Here is a 26,217-nt window from a genome sequence, read left to right as displayed (position 1 = left end):
CTCCCAGATGCTGAGATTATAGGAATATGCTGCCACATCCAACCTTAGAAATTTAAATTTTTGTTGATAAATAATACAGACATTTCCCTGAACTTACAACACAAATTACCCAACTCATAAGCTTTTGTTGGGGTTTAAGGCTATGTAAACGTCGGAAGTATTTTCTTTCTTAAGAACGTTAGAAGGGGCTGTAGCAAGAAGTGGTTGCTTTTCCAGAAGACTTTGATTTGATCCCCAGCACCACATGACAGGTCATAGCCATCTGTAACTCCAGTGCCAGGCAATCCGTGCCCTTTCTGGCCTCCAGGAGCACTGCATGCATGCGGTACACAGACATACATGCAGGCAGAACACCCAGACACGCAAAATAGTAGTAATAAAGTTTTAAGAATTGTTTGTGAGCCTGGCATTGGTGCCGCACACCTTTAATCCCAGCACTCGGAAGGCAGAGGCAGGCAGATCTCTGTAAGTTCAAGGCCAGCCTGGTCTACAGAGCGAGTTCCAGGACAGGCTCCAAAGCCACAGAGAAATCTGTCTGGACAAAGAAAAGAATTGTTTGTGAGACAGGGTCTCACTATGTGCATATGACCTTGGCTGCATTTGAACTCAGAGCAGTTGGCTTCTGCCTCCCTAGTAACTGGTAAATGCACGTGTCACCACCATTCACACCCAGCTTTAGAAGGATTTTTAAGTGCCACTTTTCTGTATAAGGTGTGCCTTTTGCTTTCAAATAACCTCAAAGTAAACTAAATCTAAAAACAAAAAATTAGCCTACTTCAGATATTGCTTTAAGAAATCCTTTTTTAACCCGCCAAACTGCTGGTAGAATTGGACTTTGTAACTTCTGTAGAGCCCTGACAATAAAAAGCTCCAACAAGGACTGTGCTGACTTGTGGTGTGTTTGTGGGGCAGAGGAGCCCTGGCCTTGGCGTTTACTTCTGTCCACTGCATAAGACGCTGCTGGCTTTTTCTGTGTTTTCAGATACTAGTTATTTGTTCCTGCTTAATGGTTTATTCTTTCTGTAATACTTCCCACATTTTTGTGCTCATCGTTTAAAACTCCTGAAATATGTAAGACAAAATGGCTGACCCTATTTTACGTGTGGGGAAACGCCTGTGGAAGGCGCATTGCTTAAAAACAAGCAGCTGATTCTAAGTTAGTCTTTCCAGGGTGTGACCAGGACTGACATAAATATCCCACTAAAAAGCTGAGGGCCAAATGGAAGTACTTAACCCTTGTACCATTCTTCATTGAGTACTTGAGTTTATGTCATCACTAACTTTTCTTAATTTTCTAGCTTGAAATCCAGAATCATCCTTTTTTTGAATCACTCAGCTGGACTGACCTCGTACAAAAAAAGATCCCGCCACCATTTAATCCTAATGTGGTAAGTCTGTATTTTCCTGAAGTAGTGAAACAGAGAGCCATGACTTTTGGAAATAGATTCCCGAAGCTAACCTGAATGAAAAGGAGTCAGTTCCTAAGTATTTGTGCAGTCTGCAACTGAGAGGTTTCTAACTCAGGGGTAGAGGACTTGCCTAGTCTTTGCCCCCCCCCCAAAATAAGAACAACAGCAACTTTAGGGTGGCCAATAAGATCACAGTTCAATTAAGTATCTTCCTACATAGTAATTATGAAATGTTTCTTTGCAAATGTCAAAAGGATCATCCTAATAAAGAGATGGAAACTGAGGTAGCCATTAACATTTCTGTGCATACCAACCAACATTAAGTGACAATAATGATGGTTTTTCCAGTGTGTGTGTGTGTACACGCATGTGCACAAGGTCTCTGTATACATATTTGTGTGAATATATTTGTGTGTGAATACTTTGGTGTTAGAGGGGCTCAGTCCCCATTCTTACTTCACTGAAGAGGAAACAGGCGTACAGAGAGGAGGTAATAATATAAGGAATTGCAACTAACACATTTCATAGAATTTGATGACGGTTTTTGGTGTATTTGGTGTTGGTTTGTATCTGTGTTTTTGAGTATGTTGGTATGTGGGGGTTTCTGAAGACTGAAATTTGTAAGCAGGTGCTCTACCACTGAGGTAAATACCCAGCTCTGAAATAATTTTTTAAGTAATTTATTTTATTTTATGTGCATTGATGTGAAGGTGTCAGATTCCCTGTAACTGGAGTTATAGGCACTTGTGAGCTGCCATGTAGGTGCTGGGAATTGAACCTGTGTCCTCTGGAAGAGCAGCCAGTGCTCTTAACAGCTGAGCCATCTCTCCAGTCCCTGTGAAATTATTTTTAAATATTTACTTGTGTGTGTGTGTGTGTGTGTGTGTGTGTGTGTGTGTGAGTGTGCATATGAGTACCACGTGCATTCCTGGTGCCTGCTGAGGCTAGAAGAGGGCATTAGATCCCCCAGAACTGGATTTAAAGGCCATGTGAGCCATCTGATACAGATGCTGAGAGTAAACCTGGGGCCTCTGCAATAGTAATGCTCCCTTTTTAATTTTCTAAGATTTATTTTTCTTTTATGTGTGTGTATGAGTGTTTGCCTGCATGTGTGTCTGTGCACTGTGTGCATGCAGATATTTTGGAAATGGTGCTGGGTCTTGAACCTGGATCCCCTGGAAGAGCAGCCAGTGTTATTTTCTGTTACAATTTGTTTTGTTTTTTGAGACAGGGTTTCTCTGTGTAGCTTTGTAGGCCAGGCTAGCCTCGAACTCAGAGATCTGCCTGCCTTTGCCTCTGAGTTCTGGGACTAAAGGCATGCCGGCTATAATTTATTTTTTTAATTGAGTTATATTTTCATCATGTTTTCCGCTTTCCCCAGTTCTTCTCATTATCCTCCACACCTTCCTACCCACTCAAACTTACGTTCTCCCTCCCTTAAAGAAACAGTCCACAGTCAGCTGGGTGTAATGACACACACCTTTAATCCCAGCACTCAGGAGTCAGAGGCAGGCGGAGCTCTGAGTTCAAAGTCAGCCTGGTCTACAGAGGGAATGCCAGAGCCACACAGACAAACCCTGTCTCAAAAAGGAAAACGAACACACCACAAAAACAAAACAAAAAGCAAAATATGCATACACACACACACAAATGGAACAAATGAAAATCAAAATAAACCAGAGACAAACAAAACCAAACAAAGAACAAAAAAAAAGAAAAAAAAAGAAAGAAAGAAAATGCTCAAAGCAAAAAGCCAAGTCTACAAAATACCATCGAGTCTGTTTTGTGTTGACCAAGTACTCCTGAACACGGGGCCTGCCCTCATGGGAGGTAGTACACCTAGGGAGACCCCACTGGAGGAAACTGATTTTTTTCCGTATGTTATTAGGAGTCATTTTACTGTTACTTTTCTTTAACAGACTAATAATATTATATTTTCCCCTGGCATTAGTATTTCCTCTAATAATAGTATAGCATTTATGTATGGTCTCAAGTTCTTGGACACTTTAGCACTTTAGTGTGGCTTCTGTCTCATGGACGGGCTTTACATTCAGTCAGAGTGGCTGGTGGTTCCCATAACATTTGTGCCACTATTATACCAGTATTTCTTGCAAGCAGATCACTGTTGTGGGTTGCAGGATTTGGAGCTAGAATGTATTGAAGATTGCCTTTCTCCCCCAGTAGTGTGCAGAGTACCTTTTAGTACCATGGAAGTTTAGTAGGGGTGAAGGCTCTAGTTAGATGCCAGCTTGACTTCTCTGTGCCTTCTGTAGGGCTGGATTGGTAGATGTAAATTACTTAAATTTGGTTTTATCATGGAATGTTTTTCTTTCTCTGTCAATTATGATTGATAGTTTTGCTAGGTGTAGTAGTCTGGGCTGGCATCTGTTGTCTCTTAAGAGTTTTATAACATCTGTCCAGACCCTTCTGACTTTCAGAATCTCCATTGAGAAGTTAGGTGTTATTTTAATGGGCCTGCCTTTACATGTTACTTTTATCTTTCTCCATTGTAGCTTTTAATATCCTTTCTTTGTTCTATATATTTAGAATGTTGATTATTATGCTAGGATTAAAGGTGTGCACCACCATTGCTGGGCTTAACCCCCATTTTCAAATTGTATTGTTTGGTTTGTTGATGGTTTCTTGGGTTCTTTATACTTTGGATATCAGTCCTCTGTCAGATTTGGAATTGTTGAAGATCTTTTCCCATTCTATAGGCTCTGTTTTGTCCTATTTTCAGTGTCCTTTGCCTTACAAGAGCTTTTCAGTTTCATGAGGTCCCATTAGCATCTGTGCTAATGACTTTCTAGTTAGGAAGTTGTCTCCTGTTCCAACGACTTCAAGGCTATCCCCACTTTCTCTTCTGTTGGGTTCCGTGTATCTGGTTTTATGCTGAGGTCTTTGATCCATTGGACTTGAGTTTTGTGCAGGGTGATAGATATGGATCCATTTGCATTTTTCTACCTGCTGGCATCCAATTAGACCAGCATCATTTGTTGAAGACAGTCATAAAAAGAACTCAGCACCTCATGGAACATTCTCCAAAATTGACCACATACTTGGTCACAAAGCAAGTCTCTAGCTGCAGGTTTTTGTTTTTAGAGACAGGGTTTCTGTGTGTAGTCATGTTGGTGTTGTGTAACAAGGCTTTTCCTGGGGAGGTGCAACACACATACCTACTCACCCAAGATAGAGACCCCATGACAGACCAAACTACAGATACCACCAAAGTTCAACTTGGTGAAACAACAAGTTTTTTGGGCTTACTTACAGGAATATGGGTGAGGGGGTCACTTACAATAGCAGAAATGACTCAAAGACAGCTGCATCACCAAAACCCACCCCAGTGTGGGTAACATCTCACAAAATCTGGGAACCTGGAACACACTGCACTGCACAGCCTGCAAGCAGCTCAACAAGCTGGAGAGTGTCCCTTCCCAAGGCTCAGTTGATCTAACCCTCTTGGAGGCAAGTCAGTGGTTTCTGCTTTTCCTGGGAGGCTTGTCTGGCCTCGGAATCTTCTCTGAAGTTTGGCTTCTTTATTCTGAGAGTGAGGGGCCTACTGAATTTAGTCAGTTTCAGGGACTTCCTAGGCTATTTTCAGTTGTTTACCTTCCTGCTTAAGGAGTTTACCTGTAGGATGGACTGTTTCAATCTGGGAGGAAGCCATTACACAACACTTGGTGGGGCTTACCTCTCAGGTTTTCTTTCGGCATCCTAAATTTTTCATTTACGGTTTTATTTCAATTTGGGTTTTCTTCAGTGATTCTGTTTCTTTATTTTACTTTTCTTTCTGGAGTTGTTTTCGTGATTTCATTCAACTGTTTGCATTTTTACAGACTTTATTAAGGGACTTATTGATATCCTATCCTCTTTAAAGTTTTTATATTCATGATTGCTCTTTTGAAGTCCCTGACTTGTATGTATGCCATATGCATTTTCCAGGGCCTGCTGGGTTTTGGTAGAGGCACATTGCCGTTCTGTGCATGTTTGTGTTTTTGTGCTGGAATCTGTGCCTCTGAGTTACAGTGTTCAAGGGCTTCTTGGTGTCACTGTCTGCTCTTGGTGCTGTTGGCTGAGAGTTCTGTCCTTTGGCTGCTGTTGCCCTCTGGATCCTGAGCAAGTGTGGTGGCTTTGGGGTTCCTGGCAGAGAGTGCCTTTGCTAGTCAGGGGGTAACAGAAGGGAATAGACTTGGTGGGGTTTGGAGGAAAGGCAGAGAGGGTTGGTGTGAAAGAACTAAGCTGGATCTGTACTACAAGATGGAGTCCTAAGGGAATGAGGTTGGGTGGGAGAAAGGACTCCTGCAAGTAAACTGCTACAGAACTAAGAGTAAATCTGAAAAGATCGTAATGGAGGACAGGAAAGGTATTGAGTCCCAGCCCACCCAAAGTAATGGAGATGGGCTTGAACAGAAAGTGGAGTTCGTGGGAAGGAGCTAATCTGGCTCTACCCGCAGCCAGTGCTCCTAGCCCCTGAGCCATCTCTTCTTAAGCTGCCCCCTCCTTGTTTTTGGGTTTTTGTTTTTTTTTCTCGAAACAGGGTTTCTCTGTGTATCTTTGTAGACCAAGCTGGCCTTGAACTCACAGAGATCCCCCTGGTCTGTTTCCCAAATGCTGGGTTAAAGTCGTACCCTACCACCACTCGGCTTCTTCCACCCCTTTTAAATTCCTTTTATTTCTAAAATCTTTAATGGATTACACTTTAGAGAACTTCACTCTGAGGCAGGTTTTCTTACATGGAAGAATTTAGCATCCCAGGTTCATTTCCTGTTCTCTGATTAATTTGTAGATTTACAGTAATGATATCCTGGGGTTATTTTCCCTTCCCTGAGTCCCTGTCTTTGTCATTCAGTTGAATCTCCTGTAGAGCTGCGTGCCTTTTACCTTAACATCACTTGAGTTTGAATCTCAGTTCCTATCTGTAAATGTAATTGAAGGGAAAGGTTCAGTGTCGTCATACTGAGAAGTACTGCCTTGGAGCTAAGCATCTGCCTTGCTCATCTTACTGTCCCATTAGCTGATCCCCCAGGCTTTTCCAGCTAAGCTTGTCCTCACCCAGAGACAGCTGCATAACCATCTCTGTAGGACCACAGAGCTGCCTTTCACAGCCTCACTCCTCCAAACTTGACACTGAACAGGCAAGCTAAAAGTAAAACACTGCCCTGGAGCACTCCCTGAGCTGTTTCTGCCCATAGGGATGGTGATATATAGAGAGAATGGTGGAGGTTTGTGTGTGTGTGTGTGTAAGCATCTGCAACCTTTTAACATGTTAAAATAGACAAATTTAGCCTTAATAATAAGTTGATGACCGAAAAGCGAAGGTAAATGATGCTGTGTTTTTGGTGTTTTAGGCCGGACCGGATGATATCAGGAACTTTGACACAGTCTTCACGGAAGAAGCTGTTCCCTATTCTGTGTGCATGTCTTCCGACTATTCTATAGTGAATGCCAGTGTTCTGGAGGCAGATGATGCATTTCTTGGTTTTTCTTACGCCCCTCCTTCAGAAGACTTATTTTTGTGAACAGTTTGATGTTCAGAAACCATTGGGCAAATTCAAGCCTGCGGAGGAGACAGAAACACTGATTTGTGTGAATATATTCAACTATGTATAACAGTGCCTCATTTTTACATGTAATGTTGAAAACTATGAAATACGTATTTTCTGCTGTAAGCAAGAAATAGGGCATTTCAAAAGAGCTGAGTTTTGGACTGAAATTTGTATTCTTGTTTATTAAGCTTATTTTTAAACAAAAATTTAAAGCTATTATTCTTAGCATTAACCTATTTTTAAAGATAATTTTTTGCTATTGACTGTTTTTCCCTGTTAAGTTTACACTAACACACCCAAGATAGACTGTTTTTAATAGTCTGTTACAGTTAAGATAAGATGCATTAATATCTTTATAATTCTATGACTTTTATCATAGCAGAACTATGCAAATGGTACATGGTGGTTTAAGATGAACCCCTATCTTCCCGTGATAAGTTACTATTTGAAATTTGCTTCTTGGTAGGAGTCAAATGCAAAGGCAGGTTAAACACCCTGGCTGCTCATGGACATTAACAGCTAGTTACTCACTTGCAGCCCGTAGAAGGAAACAAAAAGAAACCCTTTGCTTTTGAAATACTCAGTTCTCATTCATGCACCATTTTTCCTCTCAAGGAAAAGAAAATAGCTAATGGCTAGAAGTGTTCAAAACTCCCGAGGAACTGAGAATTAATAAAAAGCCTCCAGATGTCTTTTAGTGGTGCCAAAAATCAATGTCTCTGTCGTATATTTATATTATAAATGTTTTCTATTTATGTTTCTTTTGACTCTGAAGGTTTAATAGACCGTTGAGTGGGTCTAAACCTTGGTGTCTGTTTTTGCAAATAGCTATTTCAAAACTGCCTTCATAATCAATCAAGTTTTTAAAATGACAGGAAGAAAAAGTAGCTTCCTATAATGTTTACCTAATTATGAATTAAAAAATAAAAAAGCAAATCTGGGTCAGTGTAAATATGTCACCTGCTGCACTGTAACAAAAGGTAACAGTAATTTAACAGATGCATGTTCAGTATTCCTTTGGTAGTGACAGGGACTGACCATAAAATACATGTCAACTAACATCTACATCTCTAATGGTAAAAGATGTTAGGTAAAGAGAAGCCATTTAAAAGGGGGTGCTTAGCTTGGGACCTCAGTTCTGGAGGACAGATTTTTCAAGTCCTTCAGAGAACAGTATCATGAACTGTTCTACGAACAAACTTCCTTTTGTGTGTTGTCTTGACAAAGATGACAGAAATATTTCTCACCAATACCCTTTGGCAGAACGGGGATAGGCAGTACTTGACAGGAGGTATTTATATGCAGGACACTGGACATCCCTTACAGGTGAAATGTTCCCTCTTTACTGTACATATTTGATTTGGGGCACTTCTGTAAGCTCTACTTTAATACAGTTTTTTGTTGATTATGAATCAAGACAAAAATTGTACATGTATGATTTTTTATTCAGATATCCTTTAATTAAATTGCCAAAAATTAAAGTGCAATATTGTATTTTTAAGAACAAATTTTAGATTTTTGATGTTTCTTGGATCACAAGAAATACGGATCTATGTAGTATAATAAAATTATCAGAAAGATTAATGATCAACATCTAATTCCTGTTGTTATTGGTTACCTGTTAGTAATGGTTACAGTAATCACTAAAATGAATTGTTTTGTGTGAAAGAAAAGGTATAAAACTTAGTCAAATTATTGGGTAGACATGAATTACCTGGTTATTTTATAATGACATATATATACATGGGTCAGGAAACACAGTTCCAAGCTTATCCTCATTCCCATACTGTAAGTCTTATATTAAATATCTGGCTTTTGAATAGCTATTTCATGTTAGCTACCAAAATAATCAAAGGTCTAGATGAGGACTGGTTACATTGGGGAAGACAGCACTGCTTGCCTGTTTTGTTTTTAGGAATGTCCCTCTAACCCAGCATGGCCTCAAACTCGGGACACTTTCAGCTCCGCCTCCTGGACTAGGGATTATGGCTTGTTAATTGTGGCTTGTTTAAGTGAGGTTTTTCTTTTTTTTTAATCCTCAAGCCTCTAAAGGTAATTTTTACTTCCTTGTTTTGTTGCAGATCATTGTCAGGGCAGTAAAGGTTTGTTGATGGTGGAGGCCTCTTCATAGTTGGGGTCTCCCTGCTGGAGCTTGGTGAGGTAGAAGAGGCTTTTGGTTTCTTGAGGGGAAATCCTGTTTACTTCCCTAGAGTCCCTCCTCCCGTGTTTTCCTAGGGATTGTGTTGCACCCAAGAGTTTTGTGGGAACACAGCCATTGAAAGCACAGTAATATGAAGCCATATCTTGAACTCTTGATGGTCTGAGGACCTTCTGGTAAGTAAGGTTGTGTAAAAGAAATTAGCAGGCAGAATGAGTGATAACACCCAGATGTATGAGAATTCTGGGACAGGGATGGAGAGATGGATCCAAAGTTAAGAACACTTGCTGTTTTGCAGAGGTCCTGGGTTTGGTTCCCAGTACCCACCTGGTGGCTCAAAATAGCCTGTAGCTCCAAGTCTAGAAACTCCAACCATTTTTTTTTCTGGTCTCCTCGGGCACCAGGCTTGAATGCAGTACACATACATACATGCATACACACATGCATACATACATACATAATGAAAACAAATCTTTAAATTTTTAAAGAATAGTTGGATTCTTTTCCACTTTCTGTATTTATTAAACTAATATAAGAAAAATTGTTCTTTGTTGATAGAATTCTAGTTGGAGATTTATCTCCTGACATTTTTTTTAGTTTCATGGAAAATTATACAACTATTCATTTGCTTTTTTTTTTTTTTTTTTTTTTTTTTTGGTTTTTCGAGACAGGGTTTCTCTGTGGCTTTGGAGGCTGTCCTGGAACTCGCTTGGTAGTGCAGGCTGGTCTCGAACTCACAGAGATCCGCCTGCCTCTGCCTCCAGAGTGCTGGGGTTAAAGGCGTGTGCCACCAATGCCCGGCTCATTTGCAATCTTTTAAACATACTCTTTAGTGGATAAACAGACCTTATACAAATAATTTTTCAGGCTGGGCAAGATAGCTGAGCAGTAACGACACTTGCCACCATGGCTGGTTACCTGAGTTCAGTCACTGAGACCCATATAGTGGGAGAGAACCGACTTCCGTAAGTTGTCCTCTGACCATGTGCACCCCCCATACACAAATGTGATTTTAAAAACATTTAATGTGCAGTTTTACACAAGTAAATGGACCGAGAAAGGAAAAATGCTGCACTGTCTTCAAATACAATTTTTGAAAATTTAACCAAAGTTGCAACAGTAGAAAATAACTTAATAGTACACCAAAAAGCCAAGATACTGAGAGTCATTCTACAGCAGTGAGGTGGTCAAATAACCCTGCGGATAAAAACATGGTTGCTATAAGATGAATGTTTAAGGCAGTAACTTAAGTCACTCTTTAGCCCTGCCCACCAGGAGAAGCAGACACATTTGATGATTGTGTAAATCCTGTCTAACTTTGTTGACTCCTCGTGGGAGCCCTTACTCCTTGGGAGGAGTGGATGGGGGGTGGTTTGGGGTGGGGGAGGGAAGGCAAGGGGGTTGGGAGGGAGAACTGTGGTTGGAATGTAAAATGACATTTTAAAAAATAAAATGTTTAAAAATCCTGTCTGAATTCAAAAGTGACATCTAAATTTTTACCTTAAATTCTCTTTTGCTGGACTGTGTCTCATAGGTTCATTGTTTCTCACACCCACTATACTTTGAGTAATTTCTAAAGATAGATAATTAGGTATTTCTACTTTAGTTTTGGTAAAATATTTGTGGGAATGCCTGCAACGAGTTGTCACTATTTAAATGTTTTTATGCTTTAATGGTTAACTCATGGAATGCAGAAGATTGAAATACAGTTCTACTAGACCACACATATGGCCAATTGGAATCACTGTTGGGCGTTTTCAGTTCTTTCTAACTAATAAATACAGTCCTTCTGCTAGGTTTTTCTGTGATTTAATGGTAGCAATGAATCATGCAAAAATTACAGCTTATGGGCTGGCAAGATGGTTCAGCAATAATAACACCAAGCTTCATGAGCTGAGTTTAGTACCCAGGACTTACATGATTGAAGGAAAGAGAACCGACACCTACAAGTTGTTCTGTGATGTGCACATGTGTTCTGGCATGAATACACACATACACAACTAATGTATGTTTTAATTACTGAATATGATCTGGGGGCATTGCTCAGTGGTAGACTGCTTACCTAGTCTCCCTGAAGCCCTGGGTTCAATTCCCAACATGTATGTATACACACATGCCATGCCACATTAGTTTACTTTGTTAGTCTGTTGATGTTGATCACTGACACTTGCTTATTAATTTTATATACACATATTCACATGTATGCAGGTGTTACATAGACACCAGAAGAGAGTCAGGTCGCCTGAGATGAAACACAGGTGCCTGTGAACTACCTGACATGGGTGCTGAAGTCGAGCCCTGGTCCTCTGGAAGAGCACCTGAGGCGTCTCTCTAGCCTGATTGTTAATTGAGAACATTATCACAAGTACATATGTAGGATGTATTTTGGCCTTATCCAAACACCACTCTGGCATTCCCCCTTCCCATACTTGCCTACAACACGTTCCTCTACCAACTTCATGTCCTTTTTAACTAACCCACGGAGTCCGGTTAATACAATACATAATCACTGCCTTTTGTTCCAATCATTTAGTGTCTTTTGATCAAGACTGTTACTATTCAGAGTGACTTGTATATTCATCCCTAACATCGGGTCGATTTCTGTAGTGTTTGGTGTTTTTCCTCTCCTCTCAGTTAACTATTACCTTAACATGGCTTATCTTTTCTGTGGCTGTGGAGGTGGATTTGTTTTTCCCTTTGGTCAGAAAGATTTCTTCATGTATTTTCTGCTGAGCTGGCTTAGTGGACATAAGTTCCTTTAGCCTGTTCTTATCATGGGAAGTTCTTGTTTTTTCTTCAGGTATGAGAGACAAATTTGCTGTTTCTGTTTCTGTAGTAGAGCACCTTGACCGAAGTCCACTTAGAGGAATATTTATATTGGCTTCCCATTCCAGACGGAGGGTCAATAATGGTGGGGGAGGCAGGGAAGTAGGAGTGGGAAGCTGACTGTGCACATTTACAACTATACACAGGGAGCAGAGAGGGATCCGCAAGTGGACCAAGGTTGTAAACACTCAGAGCTCACACCCAGTGACTGCTCCTCCAGTAAGACTAAGCATCCTGCCCACAACCTCACCATATACCACCACCAAATGGGGACCAAGTAGCCAAATACATGAGCCCGTGGCGGTCCCCACAGTACAGTAGTCTGGGTGGCAGTTGTCTTTCAGAACTTTAAATACATCTGTCTGTCCGGGCCTTCCTGGTTTTTAAAGTTCACGTGAATAGTCTGTTATTCTGATGGGCCTTTATATGTGACAGGCTTGGCATTTCTTGGTATGCTTTTTATGTTTGTTCTTTTCATGCAGGGTTTTCATTTTAATATGAGTAGGGGAGGTTTTGTGTACTGTTGTTTTGGTCCTAATTCCCTTCTGTGTTGGGACTGGCATTTTCCTAAAGCTGGGCTATTTCATTTTGGGTTTTTTTTTTTCGAGACAGGGTTTCTCTGTATTGTTTTGGAGGCTGTCGGTCCAGCCTGGCCTCAAACTCATTTTGGATTTTTTTGAAAATGTTTTTTGTGCCTTCAGACTGAGGTGGTTCTTTTTTGATGCCTATAACTTCAGATTTTGTTGTTCAGAGTGTCATGTATCTTGAAATTCCCACTGGTACCCTTTTGTTTATCTTTTTCGGATTGTTCTAGTTCTTCCATCTTGTCTTCAAGCTCAGGTATCCTATCCTAGCTCCGTTCTATTGCTGAGACATTCCACATACATTTTTATTTTAATTACTGTTCCTTTTATCTCCAGCATTTCTGATAAGTGTCTTTAATTCCTCATTCATATTATCCATTGTCTTCCTTATTTGATTCAGATATTTGTGCATTTGAACATACTTATAATTGTATTTTGAGTCCTCTGGGATTTCCTGTAACTCACTAGATTCCATAAGCTCTGTGTGTGTGTGTGTGTGTGCACCATGTATGTGCAGTAGCCTGCAGAGACCAAAGGAGGGGATCAGATCCATAGAACTGGAGTTACAGCTGGTTGTGATCCATCATATGGGTGTAACAAACCAAGCCTGGGTTTGTAGCACTCTTAAGTACTGAGCCATCTCTCCAGGCCCTAGGTTGATGCTCAGGCAGGAGTGAAATGTGGTAGAATTGAGTTCAGAAAGTAATTCTATATGACCCCCTGAGTAGGATATTAACTGGGAGAGCAGTTACAACTGATTTGTATTCCCAATGTACAATGTCACACTAGTCAATGAATAGCTCTGCCCCTTGACTTCAGTAACTTGGAGGATAGACAGTAAGGATGGTATGGAGGAGACTCAGCTGCTAGTTAATAAGATTAAAAGCGAAAGAGAAGTGGGGTGGATAAGAACAAAGATTAAATATTTAATCTAATTTGGAAAAAAAAGTCCAGATAGGTAAAATAGCTTGGAAGGGAAAGTTGGGATACTGTTAGGGTCCACAAATGTTAGAGACTGTTAAATGTATGGAAAGTTACAATCAAGTAAAAAGGGGAATGGGAAATAGATGTAAGAAAGTAGAGAAGACATAAATACAAGAGGGGGAGCTTGTGTGGGCTTCTGTGACTGAAGACTAGTAAAGAGCCCCCAGATAATCTTGACTGGTTTTATGGATGAGAAACGTGAGTCTGGGCGGATCTGTGAGCTGTTCCAGGGGAGAAACGTGAGTCTGGGCAGATCTGTGAGCTGTTCCAGGGGAGAAACGTGAGTCTGGGCGGATCTGTGAGCTGTTCCAGGGAGGTTTGACTGAAGAGGGAAGATCCACTCGGAATGTGGGCGGCAACCCCTGTGGGCTGATGTCCTAGACTGCACAAAAGGATACAGCCTATGGAATGCCACCATGTGTTTCTTTGATTCCTGACCGAAGACCCAATGTAACCAGCCGCTTTGCACCTTTGCCGCCACCACGGTACCGTGCCTGCTCCACCAGGATGGACTGTCCCTCAGATTGAGCCATCTTTACACAGGCTCTTCCAGAGGGCTATAAGAATACAAAATGAGCTGGGCAGTGGTGCCACACTCCTTTAATCCCAGAGCTTGGGAGGCTGAGGCAGGTGAATCTGTGAGTTTGAGACCAGTCTGGTCTACAGAGCAAGTGCCAGGAGAGGCTCCAAAGCTACACAGAGACACCCTGTCTCAACAAGCAAAAAAAAAAAAAAAAAAAAAAAAAAGAAAGAAAGAAAGAAAAAGAAAAAATAGAAAATGATGCAAAAATATCATTTGTCCCTTTTTGCTGTGGTGTCCTTTGTACTAGTGATATGAAAGCTGGCTAGGAGGCGGCATCATCAATGCAGCAGTGCCCTGTCCTGTGCTTGTTGCGACTCCCATTGCCTTGCCTTGCACTTGCACGAAGAGAAGAGTGTCCCCCAAACTTGGAATCAGTGTATCACAAGAAGTGTCTGCATTGCCATGTTTGCAACCACCAGGTTAGCAAACAACCCAAGAGTCAACATAAAACCTCCAAAGTGGATTGCTGGTACACGTGGTGTGACTAGGTGGGACACACGTTATGTGGTGTTAGCCTCCTGACTGAAACCTGGAGAGGAAGGAGGTTTGCTATGTCAAGTAAGTACACTCGAGCCAGCATGGTTGTTACTGGTTTTGTTGTTTGTTAAAAGTTTTATTGATCTTTAATTCTCATACTGTATAACTCATTCATTTAAAAATGCACACTATTAGCCAGATACAGTGAGGTGTACCTGTAAGCCTTGCACTTGGAGGTAAAATTTTAAGTCGAAAGCTTGCCTATGCTATAAACTGAGTTCAGGGCCAGCCCGGGCTACAAATGAAATGTAAGGCCATCCTGGGTTGTAGTAGAGAGACCACGCTTCAAAATCAACAACTGACAGACTTTATTACATTCAGAATTGTACAACTATTATTTTGTCAATTTTAGGATATCTCCATCATTTCACAAGCAACCACTGGGAGCTGGAGGCCTAGTTCAGTGTCAGTTCCTAGCACTAAGAAAAGAAACAATGAACAATGTGCTATGCTCTTAGTGGAGTATTACAAAGGAAGACAGTTCTAACACTACAGCGTGGATGAGCCTTGATATCTGATGAAGTAGAATAAGATGCACAAGACAGCAAATACTGTGTGATTCCATCTTTGAGTTCTGAAGTAGCCAACTTCAAGAAGACAGAATAATTATTGCCAGGCACTTGGGAAATCACTAAATGCTAGGGAGTTTAGGGAAGATGAAAAAGTACTGGAAAGATTGTTGCAGTTTCGAGACAATGTGAACTTAGTGCCACTCAGCTTCCACTTGAGAATGGCTAAAATGATACACTTTGTTGTGTGTGTTTTACCATAATTTTAGGGGGGAAATCCCCTACCCAGTATCAGTCACCTTCTGCTCCCTTATCAACCTGTTTGCCTATCCTGGATAGTTCATATAAATGGCATCACACAGCACATGACTCTTGTGTCTTTCATCTTGAACAATGCAGTCACGAGCAATCCATATTGTGCCAGCACTAAATTCTCTTTTTAATTCGAAGAACACTGTGTTGTCCTGCGTTGCTATACCACGTCTGTTTGACGCTAGTTGGACACTGGGGTGTGAACTTCAAGGCAGTTACGAGTAATAGTATGACTTTACGTGTGCAAGTTTTTCTGTGGACACGTTTTCGATTCAATCGGAATTAGCCCCTTGAGAGTCTGCCTCAACGTTTACAGAGCTATTTCGCATCCCCGCCAGCAGAATTTGATTTTTTATTTTTTTACACAGATGTCAGTGGCTAGATAACAAAAGCAGACGTGGCTCCATCTCTTTCGGGGAGTGAACTGTGATGGTACAGGGGGGGGATGGATGCGTTGGTGACTGAAGGGCTGAGGTCCCAGCAGGCCCGGTGCCCGCCAACGGTCGGTCCGGAGCGGGGGTGGGGGGGGTGGGGGGGTGCGGGGGAGTGCGCGTGCGCAGGAGGCCCGCTGCAGAGCACGCGGTCGCGCACGCAGGTGGGTCTGGTTCCAGAGGCGGCCGGAGTGGCGGGGCTCCAGGTGACTGGGGGACTCTCGTGGCTGAGTTCTGGGTTGTGCGAGCTTTGGTCTCCTCAGCTCCTCTCGGTTCCCTCAGCCCTGACAGGAGGGAAGACTTGGAATATCCCAGTCGCCCTGTGTCCTTTTCTCCTCATTTTCTCCTCATAATTCCCTAATTGTGAATGGTGTGTGTGTGTGTGTGTGTGTGTGTGTGTGTGTGTGTGTGTGTGTGTGTGTGTGTGTGTGTGGTGGCGGTTTTCGAGACAGGGTTTCTCTGTAGCCCTGGCTGTCCTGGAACTCACCCTGTAGACCAGACTGGCCTCGAACTGCACAGAGATCCTCCTGCCTCTGCCACCCGGGTGTTGGGATTAAACTCGAGCGCCCCCATATCCAGAAAGACTTAATTCTTGGCCGACAACTGGGCTCCGTGTTCATTTTCTGAAGCCCCTGAACTCCAGACCCAATTCCTCGTCACCCTCTTTCCTACCTGACTGTTGAGAGTCTGAGGCTCCCACACCTGCTACTTGAAAACTCCCCTACTTGGAGGTGCTGGGATGGAACCTGGCCCTGGGCATCACAGCTGTTGATTTCAAGTCCAGGCTCTCCTGTGCAACTCAGACTAGTTTAGAGCTCATATTTGCCTACAAATATGAGACTACAGAAACTATCTCTGAATTGTCTGCCCAGCTTCCTGAATGTGTGCAACCACGACCCGGCCTGGACTGATATTTTCCTCTCTGTGTTGTACAGCTTGGTCATGAGGTCCAGAATGGAGTCTTTAAAATTCTAGAATTCGCTGGGCGATGGTGGCGCACGCCGTTAATCCCAATACTTGGGAGGCAGAGGCAGGTGGATCTCTGAGGCCAAACTGGTCTACAGGGTAAGTTCCAGAATAATCAGGGCTACACAGAGAAACCTTATCTTAAATAAATAAAAAATAAAAATTCTAGAATTCATTGTCTTCATTCCATTTTGTTCCAAATACCCTGGACTAGTCCATCTCTTAGAAAGAAAACACTAGTTGAAAATCCGTAATTGGCTGTTTGCCGTTTCAAAGCATTCTCCACACAGGCAACAGAAAAAACTAACTTCAAAAATAAATAAAATGGGTTTAATTCTGATTTCAAAAGCTTTGTAAATTTAAATTTCTCTTTTCCTATATAATCATCTTGTACTTCAAAACTCAGTCTCAGTCTGGCTTTACTCGAATGTTTCACCCAATGTCCTCCAACTTCGGAAACCTGATTCTTCTTTTTTTTTTTTTTTTTTTCTTTTTACACAGGGTTTCTCTGTGTAGCCATGGCTGTCCTAGAACTCACTCTGTAAACCAGACTGGCCTCGAACTCAGAGATCCATCTGCCTCTGCCTCCCAGGTGCTGGGATTAAGGGTGTGCATGACCACCCCCGGCAGAAACCTGGTTTTCTAAGGATGTCAGCCTTCAAAATTATTGATTCTGACCCTAACATAGCGGTGAATTCACTGATGTATGACTCTTTTTTTTTTTTTTTTTTTTTTTTTTTTTTTTGGTTTTTCGAGACAGGGTTTCTCTGTGGCTTTGGAGGCTGTCCTGGAACTCGCTTGGTAGTCCAGGCTGGTCTCGAATTTACAGAGATCCGCCTGCCTCTGCCTCCCGAGTGCTGGGATTAAAGGCGTGCGCCACCAACGCCCGGCTGATGTATGACTCTTAATGGGGATGTCAGTCATTATCTTTGGAAAACTCTACCCATTTTAGAAATACTCACTGACTGCAATCAACTTACTTTATATATTTATTTATTTTAGCAGTGTTGGGATTGAGCCAGCCTTATGCATGCTAGGCAGGTTCTCCAGGAAAGCATTATGGTGTTTAGGGCCTCAGAGAAACTCACCTTATCCCTTCAAAGTAGACTGCATAGCTTTTTGTTAGCTCACTGTCATCAACCAAAAGAATCCAAAGCAATAGAAAAACATCATGGCCCATACATGAGCATGGCCTGGATTTTGTGAAGTATTTCACTTACCATGTTCTGTGGTCGCTGACAGTCATATTTCTATTACAAATTATCACATAGTTGTTTGCATAGCTGCTTCACCTGCTGTACTCTTACAAATGATAGATGCTAATTTTGTATTCCTGGAACCTAGGGAAAGTGGGCTACCCAATAATAATAGACATCAAACAGTTGATAATGATTCAGTACATGTGTTAGTCATTATTTCTGACTTCTCTAAATTGGATTCCTTACAGGCAGGTTCCAATCTTAACCATATCATTCCTAATAAACATCACAGTGACTGTAGCATATTTTGTTTCTAATCTGTGTTTTCTGCTCAAATAAGTTTTTTATATCCCCCTCTCTACTATAGTTTAATGTTCTATGTTTGTCCCTGACAAAGATTTAAAGCTGAAAGAGGCCTTAACTGTCCAATGCCTTTGTCTCCTTCAGCTAAAGACACTGAGCCAAGAGAGGTCAGCCAATTTCCCCAACAAATACTGGGTCAAGTACCATTTCTCAGACGTTTCAAGTTGGCCCTCATAATACTATAATATTTATTTTGTTACATCTGTGTCTGTGTGTGTACATCCAAGTGTGAGAGATCAAAGGACAACTTGCTGAAGTTAGTCCCCTCCTTCCACCATGGCCCTCATAATACTATAGTATTTATTTTGTTACATCTGTGTCTGTGTGTGTACATCCAAGTGTGAGAGATCAAAGGGCAACTTGCTGAAGTTAGTTCCCTCCTTCCACCATGTTTGTCCCAGGGATCAAACTTAACTCATCAGGCTTGGCAACTTTACCCAGTGAGTCATTCCAGAGCAAATTTATCAAACAATTTGTAACACATTCATCCTTCAGTCTATGCTTACAGGAGATTATCGTTATCTAAGATTATTCATTTCAACTTTCATTTTGCAGTATCTGAGCTGGAAAGACATGTGAGCATCCTGGTAAGCTTGTGGCCTTTGAACTCATAACTAACTAACTGTTGATTAAAGTGTTATTTGGGAATGGAAGTATGACTCAGTGAGACATGCTTGCTTGTATGAGGTCGGGTCCAACCAAAAGGTTTTGTTTCTCCTTCAATTGGAAGGTTTTAGAGTTGGGAAGTTTACCTAGCTGTATTCTCAATTTAATAATTTGTAAGTTTTATAGAGGTCTTAAAAGAAAGCTTTATTTTGTTTCTAGGTTTCTCCTTTCTTTATATAGGTTTCATCACTTGTAATCTCTACCAGCAACTGTGGTTAACTTGCTAATAATAGAGAAAACCATCAACAAGGAGAAAATGACAAATCTACAAATGAAAGAGGCAGCCCTTGTCTATCTTGACAGAAGTGGAGGGCTCCAAAAGTTTATGGATGACTGCAAGCACTACAACGGTATGCCAGCGAAGGCGGCTCTTGAGAACCTTCTGGCAGGTTCCTACACATGCCTGTCCTTACTTTCACCTTTATATCTCCACAGATTCAAACCAAAGTTATGCTGTCTATCGGTTCAATATTTTAATAAATCCCTCTGATGTTGTAGAGTTAGATGCTGCACTTGGAAACCACATTTTACACCATCCCTTAAAAGCTGCTCAAGTGTTTCAATCAGTAAGTTAAAGAAGAAAATCATTTCCCCATCCACGTGAACATTTGGTAACCGGTTTGCTCATTTGAAATCACAGGTCTGCTTTGTTGCTGTTAAGACTCTCTCATTAATTGGACAGTTACAGACTGAAACTCAAGTAAGTTTTCAAAATAAATCACTCTTTTCATAAGTTCACTAATGAGTACATTTTCTGGGGCTGGAAAGATGGCTCAGTGGTTAAGAGCACTGGCTGCTCTTCTAGAGGACGTGACTTCACTTCCCAGCACCCACATAGTGGCTCACAGCCATCTCTATATATAATAGGATCTCATGCCCTCATTTGGCCTGCAGAGCACTCCTACATAATTAATAAATAAATAAATAAATAAATAAAAATTTAAGGTCTTTCTCTGGCTGTCTGCCTTGGTGAATGGATGAAAGGCCTGAGCTAATGGGGTTAGCTCGTTAAACAACTACAATAAAAGACTCTTTGCTTTTGCACCGAAAAAAAAATTTAAAAAGAGTACATCTCCCAAGGTTCAATATACTATTTTGTCGGATTTTTTCCATTTATTTGTTATTTTTATTTATTCATTCCATCATTGGTGTCTGTAGGACAGAGAATGGGCACAGAACTCTGATCAGGCTGTCAATCTGCAGTAAGAGGTCGAACTGCTCAGTTGTCTCACAGGCCTCTGTGTCCAGGTCTCAGTGCTGTATCAACATACCTGGCAGAAGCTATTTAAAGGAGAAAGGATTTGTTCAGTGCTACCCACATTCAGGACAGGTCTGCTTCCCATGGCTACCTACCCATGTTCAGAGGAGATGAGCTTCCCGTGGTAAATCATCTCTCAAGAATACATTTACCTAGCCGGGTGGTGGTGGCGCACACCTTTAATCCCAGCAGAGGCAGAGGCAGAGGCAGGCGGATCTCTGTGAATTCGAGGCCAGGCTGGACCGACAGCCTCCAAAACAATACAGAGAAACCCTGTCTCGTAAAACCAAAAAATAAATAAATTAATACATTTACCAGTGTAACTGAACCCCAGTTGACAGCCAGCATTGACTACAAATATCTCAATACACTTCATTTTCTCCATATTACCTACCACTTTGAAGAGTAAATATTTTTATAACCGTTTCAAAAGTAAAGAGATTAATTAAGACAATGGGCTTCCCTATATCTATCGTTCAAACTCAGTGATACAGTGTATTTGCATCATCTATTTTTATCTGAACTATTTTAAAACATATCCCAGATATTCTGTATCTCACCCCACACATACTTTAGTATCCACTTTAAAGTCTTGTGTTTATCTTATGTAACCACAACGTCGTCATCACCTTTCTTGATATCATCTAATATCTAGTCCGTATTTTAATTTTTCCAATTCTTACCTGGAGAGTTTTTTTAATTGTTGTTTTTGTTTGTTTGTTTTTGAGCTAGTACCAAAGCCTGTATGAGGTAGTGAATGCCCTATAACCCCATCACTTGAAAGGTAGAAACAGAAAGATCAGTGGTTTAAAGTCTTCTTCTGCTACACAGGGAATAAAGCCAGCCTGGGCTATATTAGAGCCTGTCTCAAAAAAAAAAAAGGCAAAGCAACCTAAGCCCCCGCCACCACCTCCACCCCAGCAAAAGGAAAACAAACTAGCATCTAAACAAGGTCACATGTTGCAGCAGGCTTCTTCTCTATGGCCATCTGAGTCTTCTCCATCTAGGGCTACCCACTCCTTGCTTTTTGTAACACTTACTTTTTTTGGAGGGGAGGGCTTCGAGAGGGTTTCTCTTTATAGGCTCAGCTGTGCTGGAACTAGCTCTTGTAGACCAGGCTGGCCTCAAACTCACAGAGATCCACCTCCTGAGTCCTGGGATTAAAGGCATTCGTCATCACTGCCCGGCAACACTGACTTTTTAAAAGAAACTGATTATCCTGTAAAATATTATAAATCTGGTTCTGTCTGATTACTTTCTTTTTAAGAAATATTTACTTTTTTATTTCATTTTCATTGGTGTTTTGTCTGCATGTATGAGCGCATCAGATCTCCAAGAACTGGAGTTACAGTCAGTTGTGAGCTGCCATGCAGGTGCTGGGAATTGAACTCAGGAACTCTGGAAGAACAGTCAGTGCTCTTAACCACTGAGTCAACTTTCCAACCCTCTAATTACTTTCTTATGATACCATAATGATATGTCATTTCCCTGTGTCCTATGTATATCTAAAATGAGATGTGATTCTGAGCTTAAATCTAGATTCTACGCATTCTAACAGCACGCTACATATTGTTATACGGTCCACATCTTAAGGATATAATAGATGCCATTTAGTGGTGTCACAGTTGATCAGTGGTTCAGATGCTATTGCTATGGTCCCATCATTATAACATTTCTTATCCACTTTCACTTGATGGTTTTAGAATACCTGGAGTCTATTATTTCATTAAAATTTCTCTACTTTTGCCACCCTTTCTGAATTTATTATCTGAAATTATTCTGTAAAAGAAAATTATTTGGCCTTGGGATATAGCTGGGTAGGAAAGCATTTGCCTAGCATAGGCAAGCTCTGATTTTAACCTCTAGTATTAAAAAATGAGAATAAAAATAAGTTATTTATCATCATTTATTCGGTTACTATGAAATACAACTTTTGGAAACAGCAGTATAAATATTTAATTATTTTAAAAGTTTTGAAGAGTAATGATTTGAAAACAGGTAGCAACTGTAATAATGGCTGATATTTCTTTTCTTTTTTTCAACAAGAGGAAGTGAATTCTTTTTTTTTTTTTTTTTCGAGACAGGGTTTCCCTGTGTGTAGCTTTGGAGGCTGTCCTGGAACTAGCTCTGTAGACCAGGCTGGCCTCGAACTCACAGAGATCCGCCTGCCTCTGAGGAAGTGAATTCTTTAGTATGTCTGCAGGTAGAATCATTTGCCTCCAAACCTGAATACCTGAGTTCCATCCCTAGGACTCATATGGTAGAAGGAGAAAACTGATCCCTATATTGTCTTCGATCTATACACGCGTGCACGTGCACATATGTGTGTGTATGAGTGAGTGTGTGTGTGTGTGTGTGTAATAAGTACAATCTTTAAAAAATGTAAAGAAGATGCCCCAGTGCAATCTCCTGTAGTTTCTGCCCCAGACTTGGAATTACTGATTTCCTGCTGAAAAATTCTGTTTCTTTTCAGTGAGAATTAAGATTTTGAGATCACAATTTGAGCACTGAAGTTTCCAATGCTTTTGGTTTGGAATTGTTTTTGTTTGTTTGGGTTTTGTTTTTTGTTTTTTGTTTTGTATAAGTATCCAGATAATGAGTATTTTTAAAGAAAAAATAATGAGTTCATTGTGAGACTTTTAATTAAAATGTTACAGGATTTGTATTTAAATTTCATGTTTTATCTGGTTTAATATTTGGTTCATAGCAACAATAACAAACTACATAGTATTCTTACTATATAATAAACCAAGTCAAATTGAATTGCAAGTTTTATTAATATCCTTTTTGTGTTCTTATCAGATCAACATTGTGCTGAAGTTAACTCATTTACCTCCCCTTCCGAGTTATAGTCTTGATCTTTGTGAGTTTCCACTTAATTATACATCTGAAAGATTTTATATGATGCAAGGAATTGTGATTGCAACGACAACTGTAACCAAGTACACACAAGGTGCAAGATTCCTCTGTTCAGATGAAGTGTGCCCTCTTTCAAAAGGTCAGTGTTCAAACGGGAAGTGAAAAACCAAGCTGTTTCATCCCAGACCATATTTACGATTGGTGACTAATCAAAGAGTAATAAACAGTTACTTTGGTGCCTCCTAAGGTTTGTATGTTTACTATGCATAATCTTGAGACAGTCTTTTCCTGCATGACACAGTTTAATCAGTGTTTATATTATCCTGAAAGAGCAAAGGAGAACTGTTTGCTTGTGCAGTTCCCTCTGTGCTTAAGGTTTAACCTAGTCAGCTGTTGTGTGAGACATCTTCTCCATTGACCCTCAAAACAGGTTGACTTGGCTGCTTCGTCTCTCCTCTCTGAACTCTGCAAATGATGCCATATACTAAAATTACGTTTCTTACTGTCACATACAGACATTGTGTATTAAAATGCCCATGTTACTAGTGCCTTAGCACAGTGCTTGGAAAGGAACAGCCATGTCACTAGCACTTGAGAGGCTGAGACAAGAGGTTGGAGGGTTCAAGGCTAGCTTGGACTACACAGTGACAACCTGTCCAAGTAAATAAGCAAAGCATGCAATAAACACTAACTGATAATAGTAAATGATTGAAGATAGCAAAATCTGAGAGTAGCTTGGTTCACCACTGTTTTCTTTCAGGATTTCAGTATATAAGAGTCCATGTGCCTGGTGCTACTGAATCTGCAACAGTAAGAAATGACTTTTCATGCAATCTGTGTTCATCTTCACTGGAAGAAGACAGAAAATTTAGAGTACTTGGTGGTAAAAAAAATACACTTACATTTTGTGATAATGTTCAAAATAGTCTCTTCCTATTTTAATAAGAAACAAATTCAATATGTATTCTATTAACAATTTCTTTTGTTCTTTGCCTTAAGATAAACAGATAGTTGAAATAATTACCATAAAAGTGCTTCATGCTTTTCAAGGAGATTCTAAAAGCCAGCCATTTAGGTTTCAGTCACTTAGTATTTTCCTAAGAGGTATGTTATATTCTGTTTGAATTTTTAAAAATTGCTATAAAATATAGAATCTTGTTTATGTTCTCGGATTAGAAGCATCCTGAAAACTTAAGAATGGAAGGTCGCCTTCTTTTTTCTTTTATTCATTCATCCCTCATACATCACATTTTGACTGCAGCCTCCCTTCCCTACTCTCCTCCAGTCCCCCCAGATCCACTCCTCCTCCGTCTCCCTTCAGAAAAGAGCAGACCTCCCAGGGATATCCACCAAACATGGCACAAGTTACAAGACTTGGCACAAACCCCCATGTCAAGGGTCACAAGAGCAGGCAAAAGAGTCAGAGACAACCCCCACACCAGTCATCTTTATCAGGAGTTTCCAAGTCCCAGAGTCATGGCCTCATTATAGTAATGATAGCACATTGTTCTATATGTATGTGCTTTGTGTTGCTATTAGAATATGGAGCCAGATGTGACAGTGTGTGCTTTTAATCCCATCATGCAGAGGCACTCTCTGGGTTCAGGGCCAGTCTAATCTACATAGAAGGTTCCAGGCCAGACCAGCCAGTGAGACCCCATCTCAAAAAAAAAGACTATTAGAATATGAATATCAGGAAAAAAAGAGATTTGGAGAATTTGTTGCACATAGTAAATATTTGTTAAACATGAGAATGACACTCACATATGACTATTTGTTGAAAACTGATTGGTAAGTACAAGGAGACAAGTGTCTGCCATGAAGTAGGACATGATTCACAGGATAAGGCACCTAGGGAAGCTAGAATTGTGACAGAAATAGAGTTTCACCTTTTCCTTTGTACTAAAATTTGAGAAATTAAAAGTATTCATTTAGAGTCATGACGCTTGTAATTCTACATTCTTTAATTGGTTTATCATTGTTGTTTGGTTGGCTTGAGACATTCAATGCTTGTGTTCAGGTGAGAGAGGAGACTTAAGGGATAGAGGAAGGGTGTGTGTGTGTGTGTGTGTGTGTGTGTGTGTGTGTGTGTGGTATTTGTAGTATATGGGCATGTACAGAGATCAATGCTGTAGATCTTACACATCTCTTTACACCCTGGTTTTGAAACAGAATCTCTCTCATAGAATGTGGTGTTTATCCATTGGGCTAGACTGGCTAGCCCATGAGCTCCAGGAATTGGCCTGTCTCTCCACTATACCATTTAGCACTGAGGTTACAGATGTGACCAGCCATGCCCAATAAAGTGCATGGCAGGCACTTTGTGCCACCATGCCCAACTTATTAACATTCTTTAGCATTTAATTGAAAGATGTTTTATCTATATAGAATGGTATTTTCTGGGGGATGGAGAGATGGCCCAGGAGTAAAGAGCACTGGCTGCTCTTCCAGAGGACCTGGGTTCAAATCCCAGCACCTACATGGCAGTTCACAACTGTCTATTAATGAGCTCTGATGCCGTTGTCTGGCCTGCAGGCATGCATGCAGACAGAACACTGTATACATAATAAATAAATAAATAAAAGAATGGTATTTTTCCTCTTGGTTGCATTATAGGTGAATATTAATTAACCTAGTTTATATATCACATGCCTCTTGAAGATAATTCATATTCCCTATAAATATTAACATATGCCAGCAATAAAATGGCCTTGGTTTCCATTATTGGTCCATTGCATATGGATACTATACTGAACTGAAGTAAATACTTCACTACTAACCCAACTACTGAATTGTCCCAACTACTAAATGTTTCACTTAGTGAATACTATTTTCTTTTGTGTTTAATAACCATAGATGAGCTAGTGGATAAAATGAAAATAGGAAATGAATATAAAATTATTGGAATTCCAGTCTGTGTCAAAACTTCACAAACTGCTCTCTGTATAGAAGCAAATAGTATCACTCCTTATACAGCAAAAGGTAAGCTAAATCATATATTTTAACATATTTAAGTCCATCTAC

General features: G+C 40.6%; 2 protein-coding genes across 3 annotated transcripts in view; both read left to right on the top strand.

The window, feature by feature from the left end:
• Positions 1 to 8,439, top strand: part of LOC101832863 (serine/threonine-protein kinase Sgk3) — a 114,159-nt gene extending 105,720 nt beyond the window's left edge. For both annotated transcript variants that reach the window (XM_040741454.1, XM_040741455.1), the window contains exons 16-17: positions 1,299 to 1,388; positions 6,761 to 8,439. In XM_040741454.1, coding sequence (XP_040597388.1) covers positions 1,299 to 1,388; positions 6,761 to 6,931 — 261 coding nt within the window. In that variant the 3' untranslated portion in view covers positions 6,932 to 8,439. The remainder of the gene's footprint in view (positions 1 to 1,298; positions 1,389 to 6,760) is intronic.
• Positions 8,440 to 18,964: 10,525 nt separating this feature from the next.
• Mcmdc2 (minichromosome maintenance domain containing 2) overlaps positions 18,965 to 26,217 on the top strand; it is a 32,775-nt gene continuing 25,522 nt past the window's right edge. Inside the window, exons 1-8 of the mRNA XM_040741453.1 lie at positions 18,965 to 18,997; positions 19,236 to 19,426; positions 19,512 to 19,642; positions 19,717 to 19,776; positions 23,137 to 23,332; positions 23,954 to 24,076; positions 24,193 to 24,297; positions 26,050 to 26,175. Of these exons, the coding sequence (XP_040597387.1) occupies positions 19,333 to 19,426; positions 19,512 to 19,642; positions 19,717 to 19,776; positions 23,137 to 23,332; positions 23,954 to 24,076; positions 24,193 to 24,297; positions 26,050 to 26,175 (835 nt within the window). The 5' untranslated portion in view covers positions 18,965 to 18,997; positions 19,236 to 19,332. The remainder of the gene's footprint in view (positions 18,998 to 19,235; positions 19,427 to 19,511; positions 19,643 to 19,716; positions 19,777 to 23,136; positions 23,333 to 23,953; positions 24,077 to 24,192; positions 24,298 to 26,049; positions 26,176 to 26,217) is intronic.

The sequence above is a fragment of the Mesocricetus auratus genome, unplaced genomic scaffold, assembly GCF_017639785.1.
Source record: "Mesocricetus auratus isolate SY011 unplaced genomic scaffold, BCM_Maur_2.0 Super-Scaffold_6730, whole genome shotgun sequence".
Taxonomy (NCBI): domain Eukaryota; kingdom Metazoa; phylum Chordata; class Mammalia; order Rodentia; family Cricetidae; genus Mesocricetus; species Mesocricetus auratus.
The sequence above is the reverse complement of the archived record's forward strand: the minus strand, read 5'-3'. Positions and strand labels throughout refer to the sequence as shown.